Below are 22241 nucleotides of genomic sequence, written 5' to 3' on the forward strand. Positions count from 1 at the left end.
CTTTTTTTTTTTTTGTAGAGGAGCCCCACCCACAAAGGAGCTGCATCTCCGCCCTGGAATTCACATACAAAAACAGAAGAAAAAGTGGCAGGGCTATAACTCCTCCATCCACAGAACATTAAATAATCTTTATTTAATCAAAAAGAAAAAGTACTCTGAGCCATACTCTAACAAAACTGGGGAAAAGACAAATACATATTGTAATCTAAAAATATATTAATAAAAAAGAAAATATACCTACTCTTAAATGGGGATTAAATCACTATATGCCATGTTCATGAAACAATCCACAGTGAGAAATTTTGACAAGATGGTCACAAACTGGTACATAGCATGACATTACACATGAGACGCACATTGACTAAAATGTCCTCTTTCCCTTTAATGTGATGAATTTGTCAAATATAAGACTAACATCCATCTAATCAAATGCTGCTTGGTGTTGCAACTATACGCTGCAAGAAGGCTAAAGGAATGTGGTCAGTCAACACCTTAATCCAGTGGTTCCCAGACATGGTCCTGGACTAACCCCAACAGTACATATTTTGGATGTCTCTCTCATCTGACACAACCATTTCAGAGGTGCATCTGAAATTGAGTATTGTTTGAGTAGGTAATACATTTTAATTTGTGACTGTTAAAAAATGAGTGTTTTATATTCAATTCAATTCAATTCAAGTTTATTTGTATAGCGCTTTTCACGATACAAATCGTTGCAAAGCAACTTTACAGCAAATTAAGTTTCTACAATATTTAGTGGTAGCTTATCAGTGGTGACTGTCAGTTAATGTACATATGGCAGAAATGTACGGAAAAATCAATTAAAGACGTAATCAAACAGAAGATGAACACTATTAACAGCAATTATTATGATGCAATCAAACTTATAGCAAAATGTGGTAGTTCTGTAAGTTGTTTCAGGGTTGGCATCTTGTTGAGATATATAGTTGAGTATCATCAGCATAACAGTGGAAACTAGGGGCAACATGTATATTGAAAATAGCAGAGGACCTAGGACAGATCCTTGTGGCACTCCATATTTTACTGGTGATAATTGAGATGACTCCCCATTTAAATGAACAAAATGGTAGCGATCGGACAGGTAGGATCTAAACCATCTTAAAGCCTGCCCTTAAATACCTGTATAGTTTTGTAATCGATCTATGAGTATGTCATGATCTATAGTGTCGAACGCAGCACTAAGATCAAGTAAAACTAGCAATTATATAGTATAAATATGGGTACAATTAATGAAATTTGGATGCACTGCATCTGTCGTGCTGTTGCTATCTCGTAACCTTCCAGCATCAGTTGCATCACTTCCATTCATAAATCCTCTCCTGTGGCCTTCTTTGCTCAAGAGTTTATGCTTTTCAGGACTAATCCTGTATGGATGTTGCTTTACTGGAGCGGCATCTGAAAAATTACTGTATCATGTTATGTCATGTGTAATGTGGCCATTACACCAGTCATGTAATATCATTACACATGACTGGAGCACAACTTAATACTAATATGTAAGCTGTTACACTGAGAGAATTTCTATTTATTGATCAATAATCATTTATTGACAATATACACTAATGTCAAGGTCTCTGGAAAGAGGTGTGGTAAAGTCCTATTTACGTTTCACTTGGTGACATGATGAGAGCAAGTGGCAATGTCTTTCACTAGTTGCTGGCCCGTGTTGCAATGGGAACAAGGAGAAGGATTCCATGTAAACAACATTTACAGTTTCTCAATCGATTTGACACATTTCTCCAAACTCAGGTCACTGTTCTCAAAACAGTTAACACAGTGAGCTGAACACTTTGTAATTGTCCTAAACAGATTTCATTCAGTACGTTTTCATTCATTTCATACTAATTACAAATCAAGCAAATAATTTTCTCAAAACAATGTGCACAAAACTCTCTAATGGTTTCACAATAGTTAATACAACCAACCAATTCTTTAAAATATCTGAAAAAAGGTTTTACACAAATCACAAACATTTATGTACCATTTGTCCAAACACAACAAACAAAACTGTAATTTGTCATTCTATCAAATGAACATGGTATATTTTCCATCGGTCTGAAAAGCAAGGTGTGCTGTGATTGGCCAGCTATGTCTGCATTTGTGATCGGAGAAATGACAAACAACAAGCCCTACTCTACACTGCCCAAAAACTTGCTCGCTTTAAATATAAAAAATATAAAAACTTTAAATATAAAACACGTACTTACAATCTGTGAGTCAGAACAGCCGGCATTGTAGTCTACTCTACCAGGATCAGTAAACAGTCATCCATAAAATGTGCTGCACACATCTGGATATTTGGGTTAAACCACAGCGTCTTCACGACATGGCTGCAGCGTCAACAATACTACAGCGAGAATAAAAGTTACGCCTTCTTTCTTTGCGTGAACATTTGGGCGGTGTTATGCAAATCTTCCCACATAGTGAGGTAGAAATGTGTGGGCGTGTTAGAACGAGCCGTTTTAGGTAGGTGTGGCTGACTCTTAACTTTTATAAAGAATATCTCTTTGGATTTGAGACTTTAGTCTTTGCAACTTTATAGATCTTCTTTATGCACCAAGAGCTTGTAACACTCCAAAGAGAAAGGAAAAATTGAAATCGCATCATATGACCCCTTTAACTGATAACTACTCGGTTCATTATACACACAACACAGGAAATGCAGTTTTTCTAATCGTTTACACATTTATCACAATTGCTTTAGAGTATTAATACAGTTTTTCTCAATCGATTTGACACTTTTCTCCAATGCAATGTACTTGTTCTCAAAACAATTAGCACAGCCATCCAAACACAAAATTATCTTAACCAAACAGTTGAACTTTATTGCAAAATGAAGCACTGCAATTTTTTCTAATGCATTTATTAAAAGTAAATATTAACATCAAATCTATAGGTGTGCTCTCTATTGATTATAAAACACATTCATCTGTTGATACACAAATATGCTAATGAAAATACATGTTTATAACTACAAATCTTTACACACACACACACACACACGTGTTTGCTGTATGCATGAATTATCCTGTTACCCTGAATTATTGATCTTGCCTTTCATTTACATCTGGAAGAGAATTTCATTGCACTTTATCTACACTACATGTTTGCTGCACTTGCATCACAGGAGAAAAATTTAAGAAGGTTGAATCCATGCTTAACAAGCTCCTGTCTCAACATCTCCACAAGCCTCTTCCTTTGTGACTGGTGATGTTGTTCTGGACCATATCAATGCTCTTGTTCCATTCAAAATAAACTTGATTGTGCACCTGAATGATCTCAAACTTCAATTCTGAAAAATGTCATTTACAGGACAGGAAGTGTTACACCACCTTATAGACTTACACCTCTTTATTTATCCCCCAACCCCTGTTATTATTTATTATTATTATTATTATTATTATTATTATTATGCATATTCGTTCTTGCTCTTTGTATACTTTCCCTTTTACTATTACACCAAAGCAATTGTGATAAACGTGTAAACAATTAGGAAAACTGCATTTCCTGTGTTGAGTATAATGAACCGAGTAGTTATCAGTTTAGGGCAAATCAAAAATATACCATGTTCATTTCATAGAATGACAAATTACAGAGTTTTGTTTGTTGTGTTTGGACAAATGGTACATAAATGTTTTTGATTTGTGTAAAACCTTTTTTCAGATATTTTAAAGTATTGGTTGGTTGTATTAATTATTGTGAAAACATTTGAGAGTTTTGTGCACATTGTTTTGAGAAAATTATTTGCATGTTTTGTATTTTGTATGAAATGAATCAAAACTAAATCGGTTTAGGACAATTACAAAGTGTTCAGCTCACTGTGTTAACTGTTTTGGGAACAGTGACCTGAGTTTGAAGAAATGTCAACAAAACAACAAACATCCCAATGACCCACTTTTCCACCCGAAGAACAAACAAAAAAAAAAAAAAGGGAGAGGGTGAGGTTAGGCAAAATCCATGAGCTTCTTTAAACAGGTTGCCACAGGTGCTGCCCATTTCCCAGTAGAGCCTGATTGATGGCTATATTCATTTACATGCAACCAAATACGTAAGTAATTATATTGACGGCTCAATCGGACGGAAAAGCCTTCATGTAAACATTTTAATTGATCCGATTGAGCTCAATTCAAATGAAATTGGAAGGTGTGGTGTAAACCTTTTCTTATGCGATATAAAGGACGTAAACATTTGATCGGATTGAAAACCGGTACTGGAAAGTTTTGTGAATGTGCAATGACATAGAAATACCGTAATGACACATGGAACGAGCTGTTGTTTTTGTAGAATGAAGTGTCATGTTATTCTAAAATTTGCCATCCACTCATCGTCTGTGAATTGAAGCAGAACAACATACCATTAGTCCTCACTTTATACTCTCATCCACAGACGGCTTGTTTTGGCCGTGGGAATGGGTGGTTTTACTGCCTGATAAATATAAGCAGCACAGTACAAAGCTGCATATGTTCATCATCTCCTAATTGGGATCCAAGATGAATATGAAGTCTGCTCTTTAAAACAAAGAAAAGAAACAATGGCTGGAGAATAGTATGTGCAAACAGCGGGAAACTCTGTATAAGTTTGCAGTGTGCGCATGCCAATAGATCAAATCCGATATTGAAGCTTGTGACATATAAACGTGCACATCGACCCGATCACTTTATTTAGCATTCATGTAAATACTATATCTGTGACTCTGTAGTGTGGCCTCCACAAAATCACCTTGAGTAGAATAAGTGGTGTTGGGCATTGAGGTACACTGAAAAATTGTTTCAACCCAATTTTGGGTCAAATATGGACTAACCCAACTGTTGGGTTAAAAAGTTAATTTAAAAATGTAACCAAAATTTAACCCAACAGTTGGGTTAGTCCATATTTGACCCAAAATTGGGTTGAAACAACCCACCATTTTTTAGAGTGTATACAGTAATTCTATGCCAGAGGTGTCCAATCCTGTTCCTAGAGGACCACTCTCCTGAACCAAGCTCCAAGCCTAATTAAACACCTGAACCAGCTAAACAAGGTCTTTAGACTCACTAGAAATGAAGCCACTTTAACACAAGCCTCCAAGTTTAGCGAAGAAAAGCAAGTAAATAATAGTAAATAATAATAGTACAGATTATTTTCACTGATAAAACATTCAGCAGCAATTTCAGGGCTATTAGGGGCTACACAGAGAGAGTGTTGGTGTTTTGCGTGATGTGTAATTTTGTAACTTTGGTTAATATTTGGCTATGTCAGCTGTGATGCATGTATGTAAGGCTCATCACTGCGAATACACATTTACATTCACTCACAGTTCACTTGAAACCCAAATCTGCACCTATAATCTTCTAAAACTAAGGAATACATGCAAAATGGTTGCATGGTAAATAATTGATATGTAGTAGTATTTTCTATTTCAAACTTCTTCAAAGGATTTTCTGAATGTCCAGTGATTGCTCGGTACTCTGGAGAGTAAAAAATACAATATGAAGTTATCATATTTTTGAAGTTTAAGTATCTTCTTTAGTACACAGGTTCAAAAGTTTCATGAAATTTCAAAAGCTGGTTACACTTTATTTTGATAGTCCACTTTAGACATTCTACTAACTAGAAGTAACTTTGTAACTACATGTCAACTACATGTCAACTAATTCTCATTAATTTGCAACTACAGGTCTACTAACTCTCAGAGTGGACTGTTAGGTTAGGTTTAGGGTTAGTAGAATAAGTTGACGTACTTAAGATACTTGCAAAGTTTCTTATAGTCAGTATGTTGTATGTTGCGGACCCATCAAAATAAAGTGTTAGAAGATATTAAGCAGACAGACTACTAATACTCTAATAACTGTAGTCGACATGTAGTTGCCAAGTTACTTACTGTTAGTAGAATGTCTAATGTGGACTATTGAAATAAAGTGTTACCCAAAAGCGGTGTCTTTGCATTCAAACGCAGAAAATGGCCTCACATACACTACAGTATAGGTTACAGCATGTGAGGCAATTTTCTGCCTTTGAATGCAAAGTTCACTTTTATAAAACTACCCATTATCAGGTCTGAAATGTCTTCATCAGTTCTTCCTCAGGGCTTCACGTTCATGTTGTGCTTTTGATCTTACAGTTACTGTCACAATAGCATAAAAAAAATTATACAGCATTTGAGTGCAGTGAAACTACCTACCTGCAGAGTTCAGTTCCAACCCTGCTTCAGCACACCTGCCTGTAATTATCAAGTGCTCCTGAAGATCTTAATTAACTGGTTAAGCTGTGTTTGATCAGGGTTGGAGCTGAACTTTGCAGGAAGGTAGATCTCCAGGACTAGGCACGCCTGGAATTTACCTTATCCATACTTTTTAAACTGCTACTTGGAATGATTTAATATATAACAGAGTGATTTTTATTGGGACGTACAACACATTTAATTCATTATGTTGGATCCTACATCAATCTTACCTTAGCTAAGTACATTAGCTATGGCCCAGCCTAAAGGCAAATGCTTGTCAGTTTGTTTGGATGCTGTTCAAGATATGCTTTATTAGATCTGATTTGCATTTCTGCAACTAAGTATTTCTGCAGAGTGCCAGGGAGAGTCCCATAAAAAGAATAAGATAAATTCCAGCTTTGCAAAATATGTTCTAATGGTTTTACAGCTGGAGACTGTGTGTGGAAATTAGCTTTCTTTGTCGGTTTCTTTTGTTTGTTAAAGTTAGGAGACAAAAAAATAAAAAGTGTTTTTTGTATATTGTTCAGGTCAAAATTCTGGGACCACTGCATGAAACCAACTGGGGGCACATGCAAAAATGTTTAATTCCATATTTACCGGCCCGCAGTTTCTTACCTATGAGGTTCATTTGACTGGTTAAATGCACCCGTTTTGTTTGTCTGTGAAGGTGTGCTGTGATTGGTCACACCATCACATTTGTCATTGGCTGTATGTAGTTAAAGTAAGAGAGAGTCAGTGTCATCATGCACAGTTCTGTCCTCAACTGATCACTGAAAAAAAAAAAAAAAAAAAAAGTGTTTTTTGTATATTGTTCAGGTCAAAATTCTGGGACCACTGCATGAAACCAACTGGGGGCACATGCAAAAATGTTTAATTCCATATTTACCGGCCCGCAGTTTCTTACCTATGAGGTTCATTTGACTGGTTAAATGCACCCGTTTTGTTTGTCTGTGAAGGTGTGCTGTGATTGGTCACACCATCACACTCATTTGTCATTGTCTGTATGTCAGTTTAAGAGAGAGTCAGTGTCATCATGCACAGTTCTGTCCTCAACTTCAACTGATCACTATCACAAAATCACAGAACGTCTTCAGTGGATGAAGATGAAGACGACATTCGCTCTGCTCCTAATCATGGAGCTCTGCGGACTCTCCTCCGGTCTCAAACAACATTTCTTTGTGAAAGAGAAGATGACATGGGATTCTGCAAATGACTACTGCAAAACTTATTTTCATGACCTTTCCACCTTCACCAATGAGAGCGAGGAACAGCAGTTTTTGGAAGATGCAGCTCATCAACCTTCTCATGCCTGGGTTGGACTCTACAAAGAATCAGGAGTCTGGAAGTGGTCAGGAGGTGAAAATGCGAAATATATTAACTGGGATACAAGTAATAAACAACCTGAAAATGATGGTTGTGCTTTTCTACACAAAGGCCATAAGAAACTACAAGACATAGATTGCAATGATAAATACTCCTTCTTCTGTATGAACATATCAGAGTTTGTTCTGGTGCTGCGGAATGAGGCCTGGGAAGGAGCTCTAGAATACTGCCGAAAACAAAACAATGATCTAGCAAGTCTGAGTTCACTTAGCATGATGGATTCTGCTTTAGGGAAAATCACACAGGCTGAAACAAAGTATGTGTGGACTGGTCTGCGCTTTCTAGCAGGGGACTGGTTCTGGGTCAATGGAAATGTTCTTGACTACACAGCCTGGTCTAAGACAGGACAGCCCCAGTGTCCTGCTAGAGACCTTCGTTGTGGAGCCCTGGACAAACAAACAAGGGATTGGACTCACAGAGATTGTGAAGAGAAGCTCAACTTCTTTTGTTCTGCACAGGCAGTAAAAGGTAGGCCACCTGTTCGTCTCACAAGCCCAACTCCCCAGAAAGGGCATAATTACAGTGGACTGTGTTTAGGTTTATGGATCTTTACGTTTGTATTTTTCCAGAAACTGCATATAATTTTCTTTTGATACAAGTAGTTTTATATGCCTCAAATGTAAGCTTCTTTAATTGAGAATGCATATTATATTCATACATATTTTTATATGTTTGTGTCTTTTGTTATAAGGAATACTTTTAGCAAAGTTATAATTCTGCCTATATATATTTTTTATATTTTGCAGTTCAACAGCAAAAACAACAACAACAAAAACAACAAGAACAAGAAAACATCTTGCAAAAGCCCCCCACCCAGTAGTATATGTGAATCCAGCATAACTACAGTAATATGTGATTATCTGTATAAATACAGATAATAATAATAATAATAATAAATAAATAAATTACCCATTTTACAGGACTTTCAAACATATCCTGCGGGTTACCAGAGCAATCGTCTGGTGATTATTTTCACCAACAGAGTGAGCTGCGAGCTACACTTATTACTTGGTCGTGCACCACGATTTTAGACATGAAGAACCTGGATGAGAGATTGCCTTCAATTATCAAAAGAAACACATATGTAGGCTATTATTTAACAGGGCTGAACAGGATGTGAGATTTTATACTGGGTTTTTTTTCTGTTTTTTTTTTTTGGTACATAGATTTGTGTCAGCGCATAATTTCCACACATATCTTAATTGAATGACTTGGGTAAAAAGTGTACACACACACGTTTGTTTCTGTGAATTGTGGGGACTTTCCATAGACTTCTATTACTTACTGACCAAACAATATTTTCCATCCTCTTACCCTAAACCTACCCCTTACAGAAAACCTGTTTGCATTGTTACACTTTCAGATAAACATCATTTACTATTTTTAATCATTTTTTTCCCCACAATGTAAACAATTTCAGGTTTTACTATCCTTGTGGAGACATTTGGTCCCCACAATGTAGCATAAACAAGTACACACACACACACACACACGTCTGGTTTGCTATCCTTGTGGGGACTCTCCATAGGCGTAATGGTTTTTCTACTGTACAGATCATATATTCTATTGCCCTACACCAACCCTACACCTAAACCTACCCCTTACAGGAAACTTTGTGCATTTTTTTTTTTTCCAAAAACTTCATTCTGTGTGATTTATTAGCTTGTTTACCCGTGGGGACCTCAATCTAGGTCCCCACCGTGACACGAGTCCTCATGAGTCTGTGTGTATTTAGGTTTAAGTCCCCACCAGAATAGAAAAACAGGTACACACATCACACACACACACCTTCCTAAAATGCAAAATAATGTGCCTAATTAGAGATATTAAGAACCCGTTTCGAAAACACAAATTTTAAAAAAAATCTGAAAAGTTTAAAAAGTTTTTTGTCTATATATTCACAGTTTGTGAAAATGATAGAAATTAATGAGAAAATGTTAACAAATATATTTGTTAAATGCAGTTTTATTTATCATATGTTCTTGAATTTGTTTTATTTTTGAAATGCGTTTTTTGTAAAGTTATAATCTTATAATATACAATTTGATCCGTTTGATTTTTGCAATGGTTACTGTTTACTATTTGTCATTATGTGATTTTTGGTGAATTGTATTAAAACCAGTTAGGTTAACCTGCAAATATCATAATTATAAATAATAATAAAACATGGAACCCGCAATAATAATAAAAATAATAATATTAAAAAAAAAAACATACAAAAACATAGTGTCCTGTATTTTGTTTTAATTAATTGATCATAAGTGAGATTTGAATGATATTTTGACCACTGAACTTTGAGATGTCCCGGTCTCAGAAGTCTGTTCCTTTTTAAAGGGGGACCTATTATGCAAAAATCACTTTTATAAGGTGTTTGAACACAGTTGTGTGGCTGCAGTGTATGAAAACAACCAGCCTATAATGGTAAAAATCCATCCACTCATTTTTTTTAATAATCCCAATAAGTTATAAACAGTCTCTCCAAACGAGTGGTTTCAGATTCTCCCTCTTTACACATCAGTGACGGGAAAAAGTCCCGCCCATTTGTGACGCTCTCTGCCCTATTAGCATAGACACAGACCTGAGTGAGAAGCAGCAGTCCGCCGTTACTCTTTCCTTGCTGTAACGTTAGCTGCTGGAGATATATAATGTCAGCACTAAAGAGGCATTACAAGTGTTGTGTTTTGGGATGCACGAACATAGGAGTCTCCATAGACTCCCTCCATCTGAGCTGCTGAGGACACTGTGGTTAAATTTCATTTTGAAAGGAAATATCCCGGAAAAAAAGTCTCCTATATGTTTAGGGATCAATACCAACGCATCATGCGTGAACGTCAGCTCCAGACAAAGTAAGTGACGCGTTTGTTTCCCAAATTGCCTTTCTGAAAGAGCTTCTTGGCACTCTGTAAGGCTAATGTTGCTAAAGCTATGCTTGTTTTCACTGATGCTGCATTCACGTGTTAACAGAATGATTGTAAATAGGGGATGTGGTAAAATTGCATATGAAAGCAATGTGAAATCATATACAGTGACTTAACATTTGGACTTTGTTTTCCACACGTCACATCCTGATTGTTGCTGCCGCGTGTTTTGAGTTTGAGCTCCGTCAGGTTAATTCTTTATCGTCTATTTTTTATCTTAAAATAAATTTTATATACCATTTTCGTTTCTATAACGTGTGAATATATCCCCTATCGTATTCTACAACAAAAACAATCAGAGCGCCTTGTTATCACTAGTTTTATTTTGATTTCCGCTATAAGCTTATAGCCCGCTAGCATCGCCAGCGTGGTTGCCGCTAATCTCGCTTACATTGCTAATACTCTATTCACACACATTACCATTGTTTTACTCACTGTTACTTGCTTTAATGGCAGATGTGTGTCTACCTTTGAGTGCAGGTGAGGACATGTTCGAGCTGCATTCGGTGCAGGTCGAGCTGGAGGCCCTGGAGAAGCAGATCCGCGACCTGGTGGAGAAGCAGGCCTCTGATGCCTCCGGACGACGGCGCTCTGCACTCGATTTTTAGACTGGCGTCGTAGAACGCACAGAGTACGTCGTCCGGGTAGCTGGTGGTGCTTGCTTGCAGCTGGAACAGTCTAATATGGTCCTTGAGAGCTTTGTCCCCCTGCTCCAGCAGGAGGAGGTATTCGGGGTGAAGAAGGGCATCCATCCAGGGAACACAATGGAAAAAAAGACACTGGGAAAAACGAGAAAACAAATGGAGGGGAAAACACGGAGGTGACTGTATTCGGTCGGGTCTTCTGTCATAATACGCTGTTTAGGAAGCACGCAGGAGGCACAAGTAAACATAAACAGTCTTTAGTCCATGGAACAGAGGGGAAATCCACACAATAGGTGCTGGAAAACACACGTACATAAACGGTAGACCCGACAAACACAGAACGCAAAAGGCATTAAATTAAATACAAGGGATAATTGGAGAAACACAGGTGGATCACATATGACAATCAGACTAGCCCAGGACAGGAACATGACCAAATACATGACCAAATAAGGACAAACAGGAACAGAAACTGGGGCAAAACATGACACAGACAGTCCAGAATCCTGACAATGGGTCTAAAAACCCGTATTCATTTCCCATGTTATTTCAAACTTAGCTGGGCTTTTTTTTATCTTTTGAAATCAGTTTCAGCATTTAATATTCCCTGCTCTATAAATTCCATGATCCATAAATATTCATAATATCTTTTTACAATGACCACAAATTAATATTTATTTATTTTTTCCTAGGTTTTGTGTTACTACATCACGTTTACACACGGGTCAAAAATGACCCATCAATGTAAACATGATAAAACAAAAGAATAAAGAGATTTTGATAAAGAGATAATTATTTTAGCAGCTATTTAGATCAACACATTTAACACTTGAAATATGTTTATTTGCCACTTTGTCACACATAACATACAAATATCACTGATAACCGATAACACTGAAATTGAACTGTCTGTAGTGAATATGATAGAATAGATGAAAATAAAACTAACAGAACAAAATCACACATGTACAGCGCCATTTCAGAGCTTACATGCCTCACAAATGACAACTGAAGGTTTGTGCTCCTTGCAAACAGACCTGTTGCACTGGGAACACCAGCTGCTGACTTTTCTGTCTTTGGCAGCTGGGCAGATCCTGTACCTCTTCCTCTTCGATTGACCCTCCTGCCTGATGTCTTCTTGTGGCCGGGTGGTGGCTGTGTTTTGCTTTTTATCCTACATCTTCCCATTGCCTCTATAATATGGTTTTGAAGGTGGGGTGTGCCCTCCAAACGCCTCTTCATATGTGGCATGACAAGCTCTTTGACCAGCTTCTTGATGAATAGCCATCATGCATTGGTAACACCACCCATGTAATCAGGGTGTTGCTCAGTGAAGTTGGTGTAGGCCAGCGGTGGCCAATATGGGTCCTGGAGAGCCACAGTCCAGCAGAGTTTTGCTCCAACCTTGATAAAAACTCACCTGCCTGTAGCTTTCTACACTGAACAAAATTATAAACGCAACACTTTTGTTTTTGCCCCCATTTTTCATGAGCTGAACTCAAAGATCTAAGACTTTTTCTATGTACACAAAAGGCCTATTTCTCTCAAATATTGTTCACAAATCTGTCTAAATCTCTGTTAGTGAGCACTTCTCCTTTGCCAAGATAATCCATCCACCTCACAGGTGTGGCACATCAAGATGCTGAGAACAAGCTAATCAAAGTCTGAAGGGTTTCTAGGAAGCTACAGGCAGGTGAGTTTTTATTAGGGTTGGAGCTGAACTCTGCAGGGCTGAGGCTCTCCAGGACCGGAGTTCGCCACCCCTGGTCTAGGTCATCAGCATCAGATATTTCAGACTTTGAATCAGGACTAAGAATGGCCTCATCTTCCTCATCATGCAGCATCTCTACAATCATTTCAGCCGTTAATCTAGAATGTCTGGGATCAGCCATACTAACACTCTAGATAAAGGAACACCGACAGACATAAAGTGTGACCAATAGTATTGATTTATGACAAAAAAATAAAAATGATGGAATGTGGAGATACAAGGTTTCCACTTGACAGCAATAATCTATACTTGTATATAATAACATATTATTTTGACTTTTATTTTGTTGACCTAGCTAACATTATCTAGCTAAAATAGAATATGTCAACAACAAGTAAGCTAATAGTACTGGACATGTTTCTCTTTCTCACTAGTAACAGATTTCAAGGTCAAGGTAACCTTAGCCTAACATTCAAATATTATATCCCGTTATCTTTCACAATATATCAAATATTTTATGTGGTAATAAATTATAAAATAAGACTAAATGCATCAGTTATACAAAAGCAGCCATGTTGAGTTGTGAAATTTTGGGCAGGTGAAAAGTTTTCTGCAGTAAATATGTTTCTACTTGCAAAAAAATAGCAAATATACAAATTTCTATATGGGTCATTTTTGACCCATGTGTGTAAAATTGATGTAGAGATATAAAGACTGTGTTCCCTATCGAAACTGTAATAGACACTCGTACTGTGTCTGCTAAGATGCTATGGGAAAACTAATTTTTCTCCAATGACTGAAGCCTTTTTCAATAATGCAGTGTAACTGCATGGCCATTGGTTCGTGCAGTAAATTAAAAATGAACCAATGGCTCGGCAGCGGAGCTGCAAAAGGGCGATGAAGCCCGCCAGAGCCCGCCAGAATGGGTGGGGCCATCTGGCTATATAAGCGGGCATTTCGCCATAGGATCCTCAGATTTCTTCTCCTTCAGCGATGAGGATCATCTCTTGCTGATTCTGCGATCAAGAAACCAAAGAAGGAAGAAGCTCAGCCTGCAGCTCGCCGCCGTAGAAGAGCCCCGGCAGTGGAAGAAGAGGGAAGCCTTACCCTGCTGCTATCCGGCGTGCTAAAAGAGCAAATTTCTGAGCAAATTTCTTAGCGACGTTGTTGCAGATGTCGCGCTGCGAGTGTGGCTCGTGCAGGGAATCCTGCATGAAGCAGAATGTCAGTGAGCGCGTCGCCTGTCTGGGCAACGCCCCCACACAGAGACTGCAAGCTCACTGAGACGGAATGCTCTCACTCGACATCTTCTCCACTCGCGGACCACCTTCAATGAAGGCAGCTCCACTCTCCCGTTTCTCTTCTCTCAGCAAAGCTCGGAGAAAGGAACAACAGAGCCATGGAGCTGAGCAACCGGGTTTGAGTGATCCCACGCCGGCACAGAGCTCGCGTGCTCGCTCTCCCCGCAGCGCTCTGATCCGCCGGTGTGTTTACACGTGAGAATCAGTGCCCCTTGTTACATTGAGCGGCTTTATCCTCTTAGGCAGATCAGAGTAGAAAGCTGTCACCCCTTATCTCTGACAGCTTTGCATTTATGTGTGCGTTGCTGAAGCTGCGCTCACACAGACAGGCTGCTTTCACCGAAAGCCTGAGTCGGTCCCTGATTCGCTCGCAGATCCCCTTCTATCAAGGCGGCCCGCCTTTCAATCCCCTGCTCTCATGTTTCTCTTCTCCCAGTCACTTCTGAGATAGAAACAGCAAACTCGCGGGGCTGAGCAATTAGGCTTGAGTGATGTCACGCCGGCACACATCCCGCGTGCTCACTTTGATCTGCCAGCATGTGTTACATGTGAGGATTAGTGCCCCTCATTACATCAAGCGGCTCAATCCTTCTAGGCGGATCGGAGTAGAATGCTGTGCTAATGTGGCCCCGCCTCCCCCGCTCTCATGTTTCTCTTCTCCAAGTCACTTCTGAGAAAGAAACGGTGAACTCGCGGGGCTGAGCAATCAGGCTTGAGTGATTTCATGCCGGCAAGCCCCCATGTGTTTCACTCTACACGCAGCCCTTTGATCTGCCAGTGTGTTTACACTGAGGATTAGTGCCTCTTGTTTGTTGAGCGGCTTAATCCTTCAAAGCGGATCAGAGCATAATGCTGTCACCTTTGATTTACAATATCGCTGACAGCTTCAATTTGAGTGCGCTGCTCGGGCCATGCCCATGCTGAGGCTGCACTCACTAAGACAGACAGCTCTCATTGCGAGAGTCTGTGTTTCACTCTGCTTTGCTCGCAGTTCGCCTTCAATGAAGGAGGCCCCGCCCTTCTCCTTGTCTGCTACGAGTAGATCTGAAAGGATGCGCGCAGAAACTTTGATCTGCCGGTGTGTTTACACATAAGGATCTTCAGTGCCCCGTCTTCTAACAAGTGGTTTGATCTTTTTTTAGGTGGATTTAAAGAGAATGCTGTCACTAGTTATTATCGCTGACAGCTTCAGAATTGGACGTGGCTGGGCCACGCCCACGCTGAGGCCGCACCCACAGGGGCTGACTGCTATCTCTGCGAGAGCATTGAGTCCAGCAAAGCATTACAGCCTCTCTTATGCCTCCAAGCACCCCCTTCAACTTACGGGTGCTGACGACAGTATGTTTGTTGTAATTACGATTGTGAACACTGGGCCCATTCAAATAGCGCCCACACAACCATCATCAGAGCGAGTCAGGATTCTACAGCCGTTACTTCCTCCTCCCCAAGAAAGGATGGCGGCCTACGGCCCATCCTCGATCTCAGGTACCTGAACTGCACCCTCATGAAACAGCCATTCAGGATGATTACATTGAAACAGATCCTCTCGCATGTGTGTCCAGGGGACTGGCTCTTTTCTCTGGATCTGAAAGACGCCTACTTTCACATCCAGATAGCCCCCCGTCACAGGCGATTCTTGATTGATTCGCCTTCGAGGGAGTGGCATATCAATACACCGTCCTTTCCTTTGGACTGTCCCTTGCTCCTTGCTCTTTTATGAAGTGCATGGATGCAGCTCTTTCCCCGCTGAGACAGATGGGAATCCGCATTCTAAATTACCTCAACGACTGGCTCATCTTAGCCCAGTCGAAGGACGAGCTACTATCACACAGATCCTTCCTCCTCAGCCACTTAGAATGCCTGAGACTCAGGGTAAATTTTGCCAAGGGTGCACTGTCCCGCAGCCAACGGATATCGTTCCTGGGAACAGTTTTCGACTCAGCCCAAATGAGAGAGGTAGTCATGCCAGAACGTACTTCAGCCAGGCCTACTTCGCATGCGGCCCCTTTAGTACTGGCTGAAACCACGAGTTCCGTCCCACGCCTGGCATCTCGGACGCCTTCATATCAAGGTGGACCAGGCCTGGGTAGCAGCTCTGGCCCCTTGGAAAGACCCTCAGTGGATGGAATGAGACGTGCCCCTGGGAATGGACCAAGGAAGGTGGTCTCGACAGACGCTTAAAACACAGGTTGGGTAGAGCTGTGCGATGGCAAACCTACTTTCGGCCACTGGTCGAAAGAGGAAGGTCGGCTACACATCAGCTGCATGGTGTTTGGGCCTTCGCACCTTTCTGCCAGACCTAAAGGGACACCATGTTCTAGTCCGGTCGGACAGCGTGACGGTGGTGTCCTATATAAATCTCCAGGGAGGTCTCTCCTCGAAACGCCTCTTCATTCTGGTAGAGCGCCTCTTGGAATGGGCTCAGTTCAACGGGTAGGTTGAACCAGGGAGCAGACATGCTATCTCGGACCAAGGTCCCCTCAGAAGAGTGAACGCTCCACCCGCAAACGGTTCAGAGAATCTGGGAGATCTTTGGCAAGGCAGAGATCGACCTCTTCGCCTCAAAAGGCAACTCTCATTGCCCAACTTAATTCTCGAAGGACAGGGATGCGTTGGCCCATGACTTGCCCAACCTTCTTCTTTACGCTTTTCCCCCGATCGCCCTGATCCCACAGGTAATCAGGCGAATTAGGGAACAGAAACACAAGGTTCTGTTAGTAGCCCCGCACTGGAGAAACCAACACTGGTTCGCAGAGCTGTCTCGGCTGCTCTTAGCAGCCCCGTGGCCCATCCCCCTGAGACGGGACCTCCTCCCTCAGGCGAACAGAACAATATGTACCTTTGGCCTCTCAATGGGAGCCTGCGGACCTCGCCGAGAGCATGCTAAATACAATCTCTCAGGCTAGAGCACCATCTACGAGATGCCTCTATGTTTAAATAGCCTTAAATGGTCAGTCTTCTCCGCCTGGTGCACAACCCGTAGCACAGATCCAGTTTTCTGTGACATATCTCTGATATTCTGTGACATATCTCAGCACAGATCCAGTTTTCTGTGACATATCTCCTCTCCGGCCTCTTCCGGTTGTGGGTACGCTGTGCGCGTCTGGCTGCCGCTCCACGCTGGGCTGTTTGTTTGTTTTGTGACGATCTGTGTTTGCATTTTGTCTGGTTCTTTTTCGTTTTTGGACTACTGTCTTGGACTACTACTTCGTTTTGGACTACGCAACTACTGTTCGGACTATTGTTGGATCTGCTGTGAATCTCTCTGGTTTCTTGGATACTACTCTGTGGTCTGTTTTTTTACTACCTTGCTTCAACGTGGCATGTTTTGTTGCCGCTGGGAACTTTTTGGTTGTCGGTTTACTGTGAGCCCTCTACCTCTTCGATCCTCCATCTATTGGACTGACTGTCAGGTAAGTTAACACTCTTCTTGTCAGTTGGTCTACTGGCTTACTGTCTGGTCGGGTAGCCTTCCTCTCAGTGAACTTTTGTAGATGCTGCGATGATTGTGGTTCTGGCTAACGTGGTTTTGCTGATGGCTGGCGTTCCTATGGCAATTGGCAATACGTCAATAGCTCAAAGCTTCATTATTATTTTTTTGGTCACTATTGGATCTAACCCCAACATGGAAATTGGATATAAGCCCTGCGAGCTAAAGGCTCTAAATGGGCACCTGCGTCTCGACTCCGCGATGTACAAACACTGCCGTACACTTGCTATCATTCGTCGCCCGCGTTATTTACATCGCTCGTCTAGAAGGACTTTCAGTATTCATCAGCCATCGTCTACTGTAATCCCGTGCGTCTGGTCTAGCAACAGGGCTCTTAGTAAGCTGAAACGTTCTCAAAGGAACTGTCGAACACCGCGAACACTTGTCAACACTACTAGGATTGACTCCATGGATAACGTTACCTCCGATGGAAGCATTGTGGAGAAACACTGTGCTCTTCTTAATTGTCGCTCCATTTCTGATAAAGGTTCCTATATAAACGAACTAATTATTGACAATAACCTGGATATGTTATTTCTTACCGAGACTTGGCAATCACCATATGACTATTTGCATCTAAATTTGCTTACCCCGACCGGATATCAATATCTGTCTAAACCTCGTACAACTGGCAAAGGGGGTGGTCTTGCAGTCATTTATCGTGACTCCATAGAACTTACCCAACTGGATTTTCATAATACTACGACATTTGAGTTTATGCTTATGAAGGTTGGTTTAAAACGTCCCGTCATAGTTATATTGATTTATAGACCACCCAAGCAGCAAACTGAATTCTTCTCAGAACTCAGTCAATTACTAACGTTAGCCTGTGCTGTGTCGTCCCAGGTTATCTTACTTGGTGATTTTAACATCCATGTTGACACTGTCTGCTCTAATACTGCTCAACTATTGACTTATTTCGATAAGTCGAAATTCTTATTTAGTTTCGATCTTATTCAGAAAATTAACTTTCCAACTCACACTCATGGTCATACACTTGATCTGGTCTGTACATCTGGTTTGAATAATATCTCCGTCAGTGGTCTGGCTATTCCTATCTCTGACCACAAGCTTATTATTTTTGATTTTACATTAATCTGTCCAGCCAAATGCACTGATAACATAACTATTTCATATCGTCATGTAAATGCTGTTGATACCAGTACATTCTCTGCTTCTGTTGCTTCCTCTGCTGTTCCTGAAGTTTTACATTTTACCTGTCCATCTATGATTTATGATATGTACCATTCTCTTATTTCTAACATCCTGGATGAGTATGCTCCAATTAGGACCAGATCTGTTCCCATGTCTCACTCCTGTCCTTGGTTTAATGCAGCGCTTCATGCTATGAAAGCAAAAAGCAGACAACTTGAACGTCTTTATAGGAAAACGGGTTTAACTGTCCATTATCTTGTTTATTCTGATTACATCAAGAGCTACAAAACTGCCTTGAATGCAGCCCGCTCTTCTTATATCTCCAGCATCATTAACAAAGCTAAAAATAGGCCTAAAGCACTATTTAGCATGGTAAACAAACTAATCCAGGCACCAAATCATAGTTTTCAACTACGTCGAATTGCGCAACTTCTTCCTTTCCTCGGTAGAAAAGATGCGGAATCATTAGTGCATGCATTTATTACCACTCGCCTTGACTATTGTAACGCTCTTTTCTCTGGCTTACCAGCTCACTCCATTGTTCATCTGCAGTACATTCAAAATTCTGCTGCCAAATTATTAACTTCCACAAAAAAATCTGCTCACATCACCCCTATTCTATTTAATCTTCACTGGTTGCCTGTATCTATTCGTGTGCAATACAAAATTCTTCTGCTCACCTTTAAGGCACTCAAAGGTCTTGCTCCCTCCTATCTTTCCGACCTACTTTCTTCTTATATACCTTCTCGCGCACTCCGGTCTTCTAATTCTGAACTTCTTTGTGTACCTAGGTTCCGCCTATCTTCAATGGGCGGCAGGTCCTTCTCTGTTACTGCACCCAAACTTTGGAATTCACTTCCCCTGGCACTCAGAACAGTCACCTCTTTCAGTGAATTCAAATCAAAGCTTAAAACTTATTTGTTTAATCAACACTATCACTAATTTACATTGTGTATTTGTCTGTTTTGTTTTCTATTTCTGTCTTTACTACATAATCTGTGTTGTATGCAACTGCATTATTTGTAACTGAATTGGGCAAATGTCCAATGAAATTGTTTCTTTGTAATCAATATTTGCTGCTTTGGTGTACCTTGTAGAGCATCCTTGAGCTTGGGAAAGGCGCTATATAAATTAAACATATTATTATTATATTGTCCTTCCTGCAAGAGCTGTTGGATAAGGGCCGTTCCCCTTCCACGCTCAAGGTCTACGTAGCAGCCATAGCGCTCCTATAGCTGGCCAATCTGTGGCCAGAAACAATTTAGTTGTTCGTTTTTTGAAGGGGTCTAGGAGGCTGAACCCGCCTCGCCCCATCACCGTTGCTACATGCGATCTGCCCACGGTGATGAGGGATCTGAAGAGCCCTCCCTTTGAGCCGCTACAGTTAACTGACCTTCGACCCCTGTCGCTGAAAACCACTCTGCTACTTGTGTTAGCATCGGTAAAGTGAATGGGAGACCTGCAGGCGCTCTCTGTGAGCCCCACCTGCCTCAAATTCGGGCCCAGCGACTCTAAGGTAGTCCTGAAGCCAAGGCACGGTTACATACCTAAAGTGTTCTCCACTCCGTCAGAGCACAGGTAATAACTCTGTCGGCGCTTTCTCCTTCGGAGGAAGACAAGGAGTTGAATTTACTCTGCCCCATCAGGGCGCTGAGAGTTTATATTGAGCATTCCGCCCCGTTCAGGCAGTTGGAACAGATCTTTGTATGCTTCGGCAGCCGCACCAAGGGATTTCCGGTCACGAAGCAGAGACTTTCCAAATGGATAGTTGACGCTATAGCACTAGCGTACTCTTCTTTGGGCTTACAATGCCCCATGGGAGTAAGTGCCCACTCCACTAGAGGCATCGCCTCTTACTGGGTGTGGTCTAGCGGTGTGTCCATTGCAGAGATTTGTGCGGCGGCTGGCTGGGCCTTGCCGTCCACATTTACTAGGTTTTATAATCTAGATGTCCCGGCCTTACAAGCCTGGGTCCTTTCTGCATAAACGGGCACACTCTTGCCATAGGGCAAAACCAGTGCTTCAGGCTTTGCCTCCTTCTTGTACGCTCTTGGCCCTCACTGAGTGCTGAGGCTGTACAGAATTCTCCTTGGAACGATTACTCAAGGCCGGGCTGACCTCTGTGAGTTTGGCCCTATTGCCTCCTGCGGGCTTCCCTGCAAAATACTTGGTCCCTCTGTGCCCCTTTTGGTGCTTAAGGCAAGTTCAAGTATTAGTCATTCCTCTAGCATAGCACGGCGGGATTGTACTGGTTCCCCATAGTGTCTTTGCAGACGCAGTATGAGTGAAGTTTATTGAGTTTATTGGACTTCTTTTGGACTGTTGAGCGAAAACACCCACCCACTGCCATTATAAAGCTTGGAAGAGCCTGTACATTTTTTTATAATACTCCGATTGGATTCGTCTGAAAAAAGAAAGTCATATACACCTAGGATGCTTTGAGGGTGAGTAAATCATGGGCTAATTTTCATTTTTGGGTGAACTAACCCTTTAACACTAGAACTACCGGAATTCTATAACTACTAGAATGGTCATAGCGGTCATTCTGACCGTTCATACTAGACTGAACTGAATGCCATTTTTGTCATATCATATTTACATTCTAAGCTTCTTTTGAGGTTTTACAATGAAGCTTTGAATGTCTGTTGTCATATTTTATGACGTAATCACCCTAAAAAATACAATATGTTTTGTAATATATAATTGTGTAAGAGCTACGTAGACTACACCGCTCCCGAATGTGCATGTCTCGCTTTGTGTCCGGCAAGCGGGAGAGCAAAAGTTTTTCACCGCAGTGAAAATGTTGTAGCCTATTTGAAAGTCTAAATGCCAACAAATATGAACTGATACAGAATATTTCTGCAGATAAAACATGTTGTGAATTTTGGAAATGATTACATACATCTTTTTTCAACACATTTTTACTTTTGTACTTTACAACGCTCTGGAGTTATTGGAAATGTTTGGATCAGATGAATTGGAAACAATTCTATGCAGCCACCACTGAAATCGTGATCCATGAATAAATGGATCTGTTATAATAGTATAGGTAATAATAAACATCGTCACTGTCGCAAAAAAAAAAAAGCCTAATTAGTTTGTTTTATTTCACAATATCAGTCTTGTCAGGGCTAAAATTACGTTAGCCTATATGCATTAGCTATAGCATTACACTAGCATAAAAATAATAATAGCCATTGTTATTATTATTATTATTATGGCTATTTTATCATAACATTGGTGGAGGTGTCCACCCGGCTTTTTTACAAACAATAATTTTAGCTTAGCAATAGAATATAAAAACAACTAGAACAAAAGTTGCTAGGCAACAGTGACGTGCATCTTCGACCGCGGGAAAAATCTGCAAAAGCAGAAAATATAGGCTACACCATCTGTAATGTGAACGGTCAATTTGA

The 22241-nt window shown here is 40.7% G+C and overlaps 1 protein-coding gene across 1 annotated transcript; it reads left to right on the forward strand.

The window, feature by feature from the left end:
- The first annotated feature begins 7289 nt into the window (after positions 1 to 7289).
- On the forward strand, positions 7290 to 12286 carry LOC107720934 (macrophage mannose receptor 1-like). Its single transcript, XM_016528765.1, has 2 exons — positions 7290 to 8074; positions 12204 to 12286. The coding sequence occupies exons 1-2, from the start codon at positions 7321 to 7323 to the stop codon at positions 12284 to 12286; spliced, it is 837 nt and encodes a 278-aa protein (XP_016384251.1). The 5' UTR covers positions 7290 to 7320.
- Positions 12287 to 22241: the final 9955 nt, after the last annotated feature.

Source organism: Sinocyclocheilus rhinocerous, unplaced genomic scaffold (genome assembly GCF_001515625.1).
Source record: "Sinocyclocheilus rhinocerous isolate Xijiao unplaced genomic scaffold, SAMN03320098_v1.1 scaffold3225, whole genome shotgun sequence".
Taxonomy (NCBI): domain Eukaryota; kingdom Metazoa; phylum Chordata; class Actinopteri; order Cypriniformes; family Cyprinidae; genus Sinocyclocheilus; species Sinocyclocheilus rhinocerous.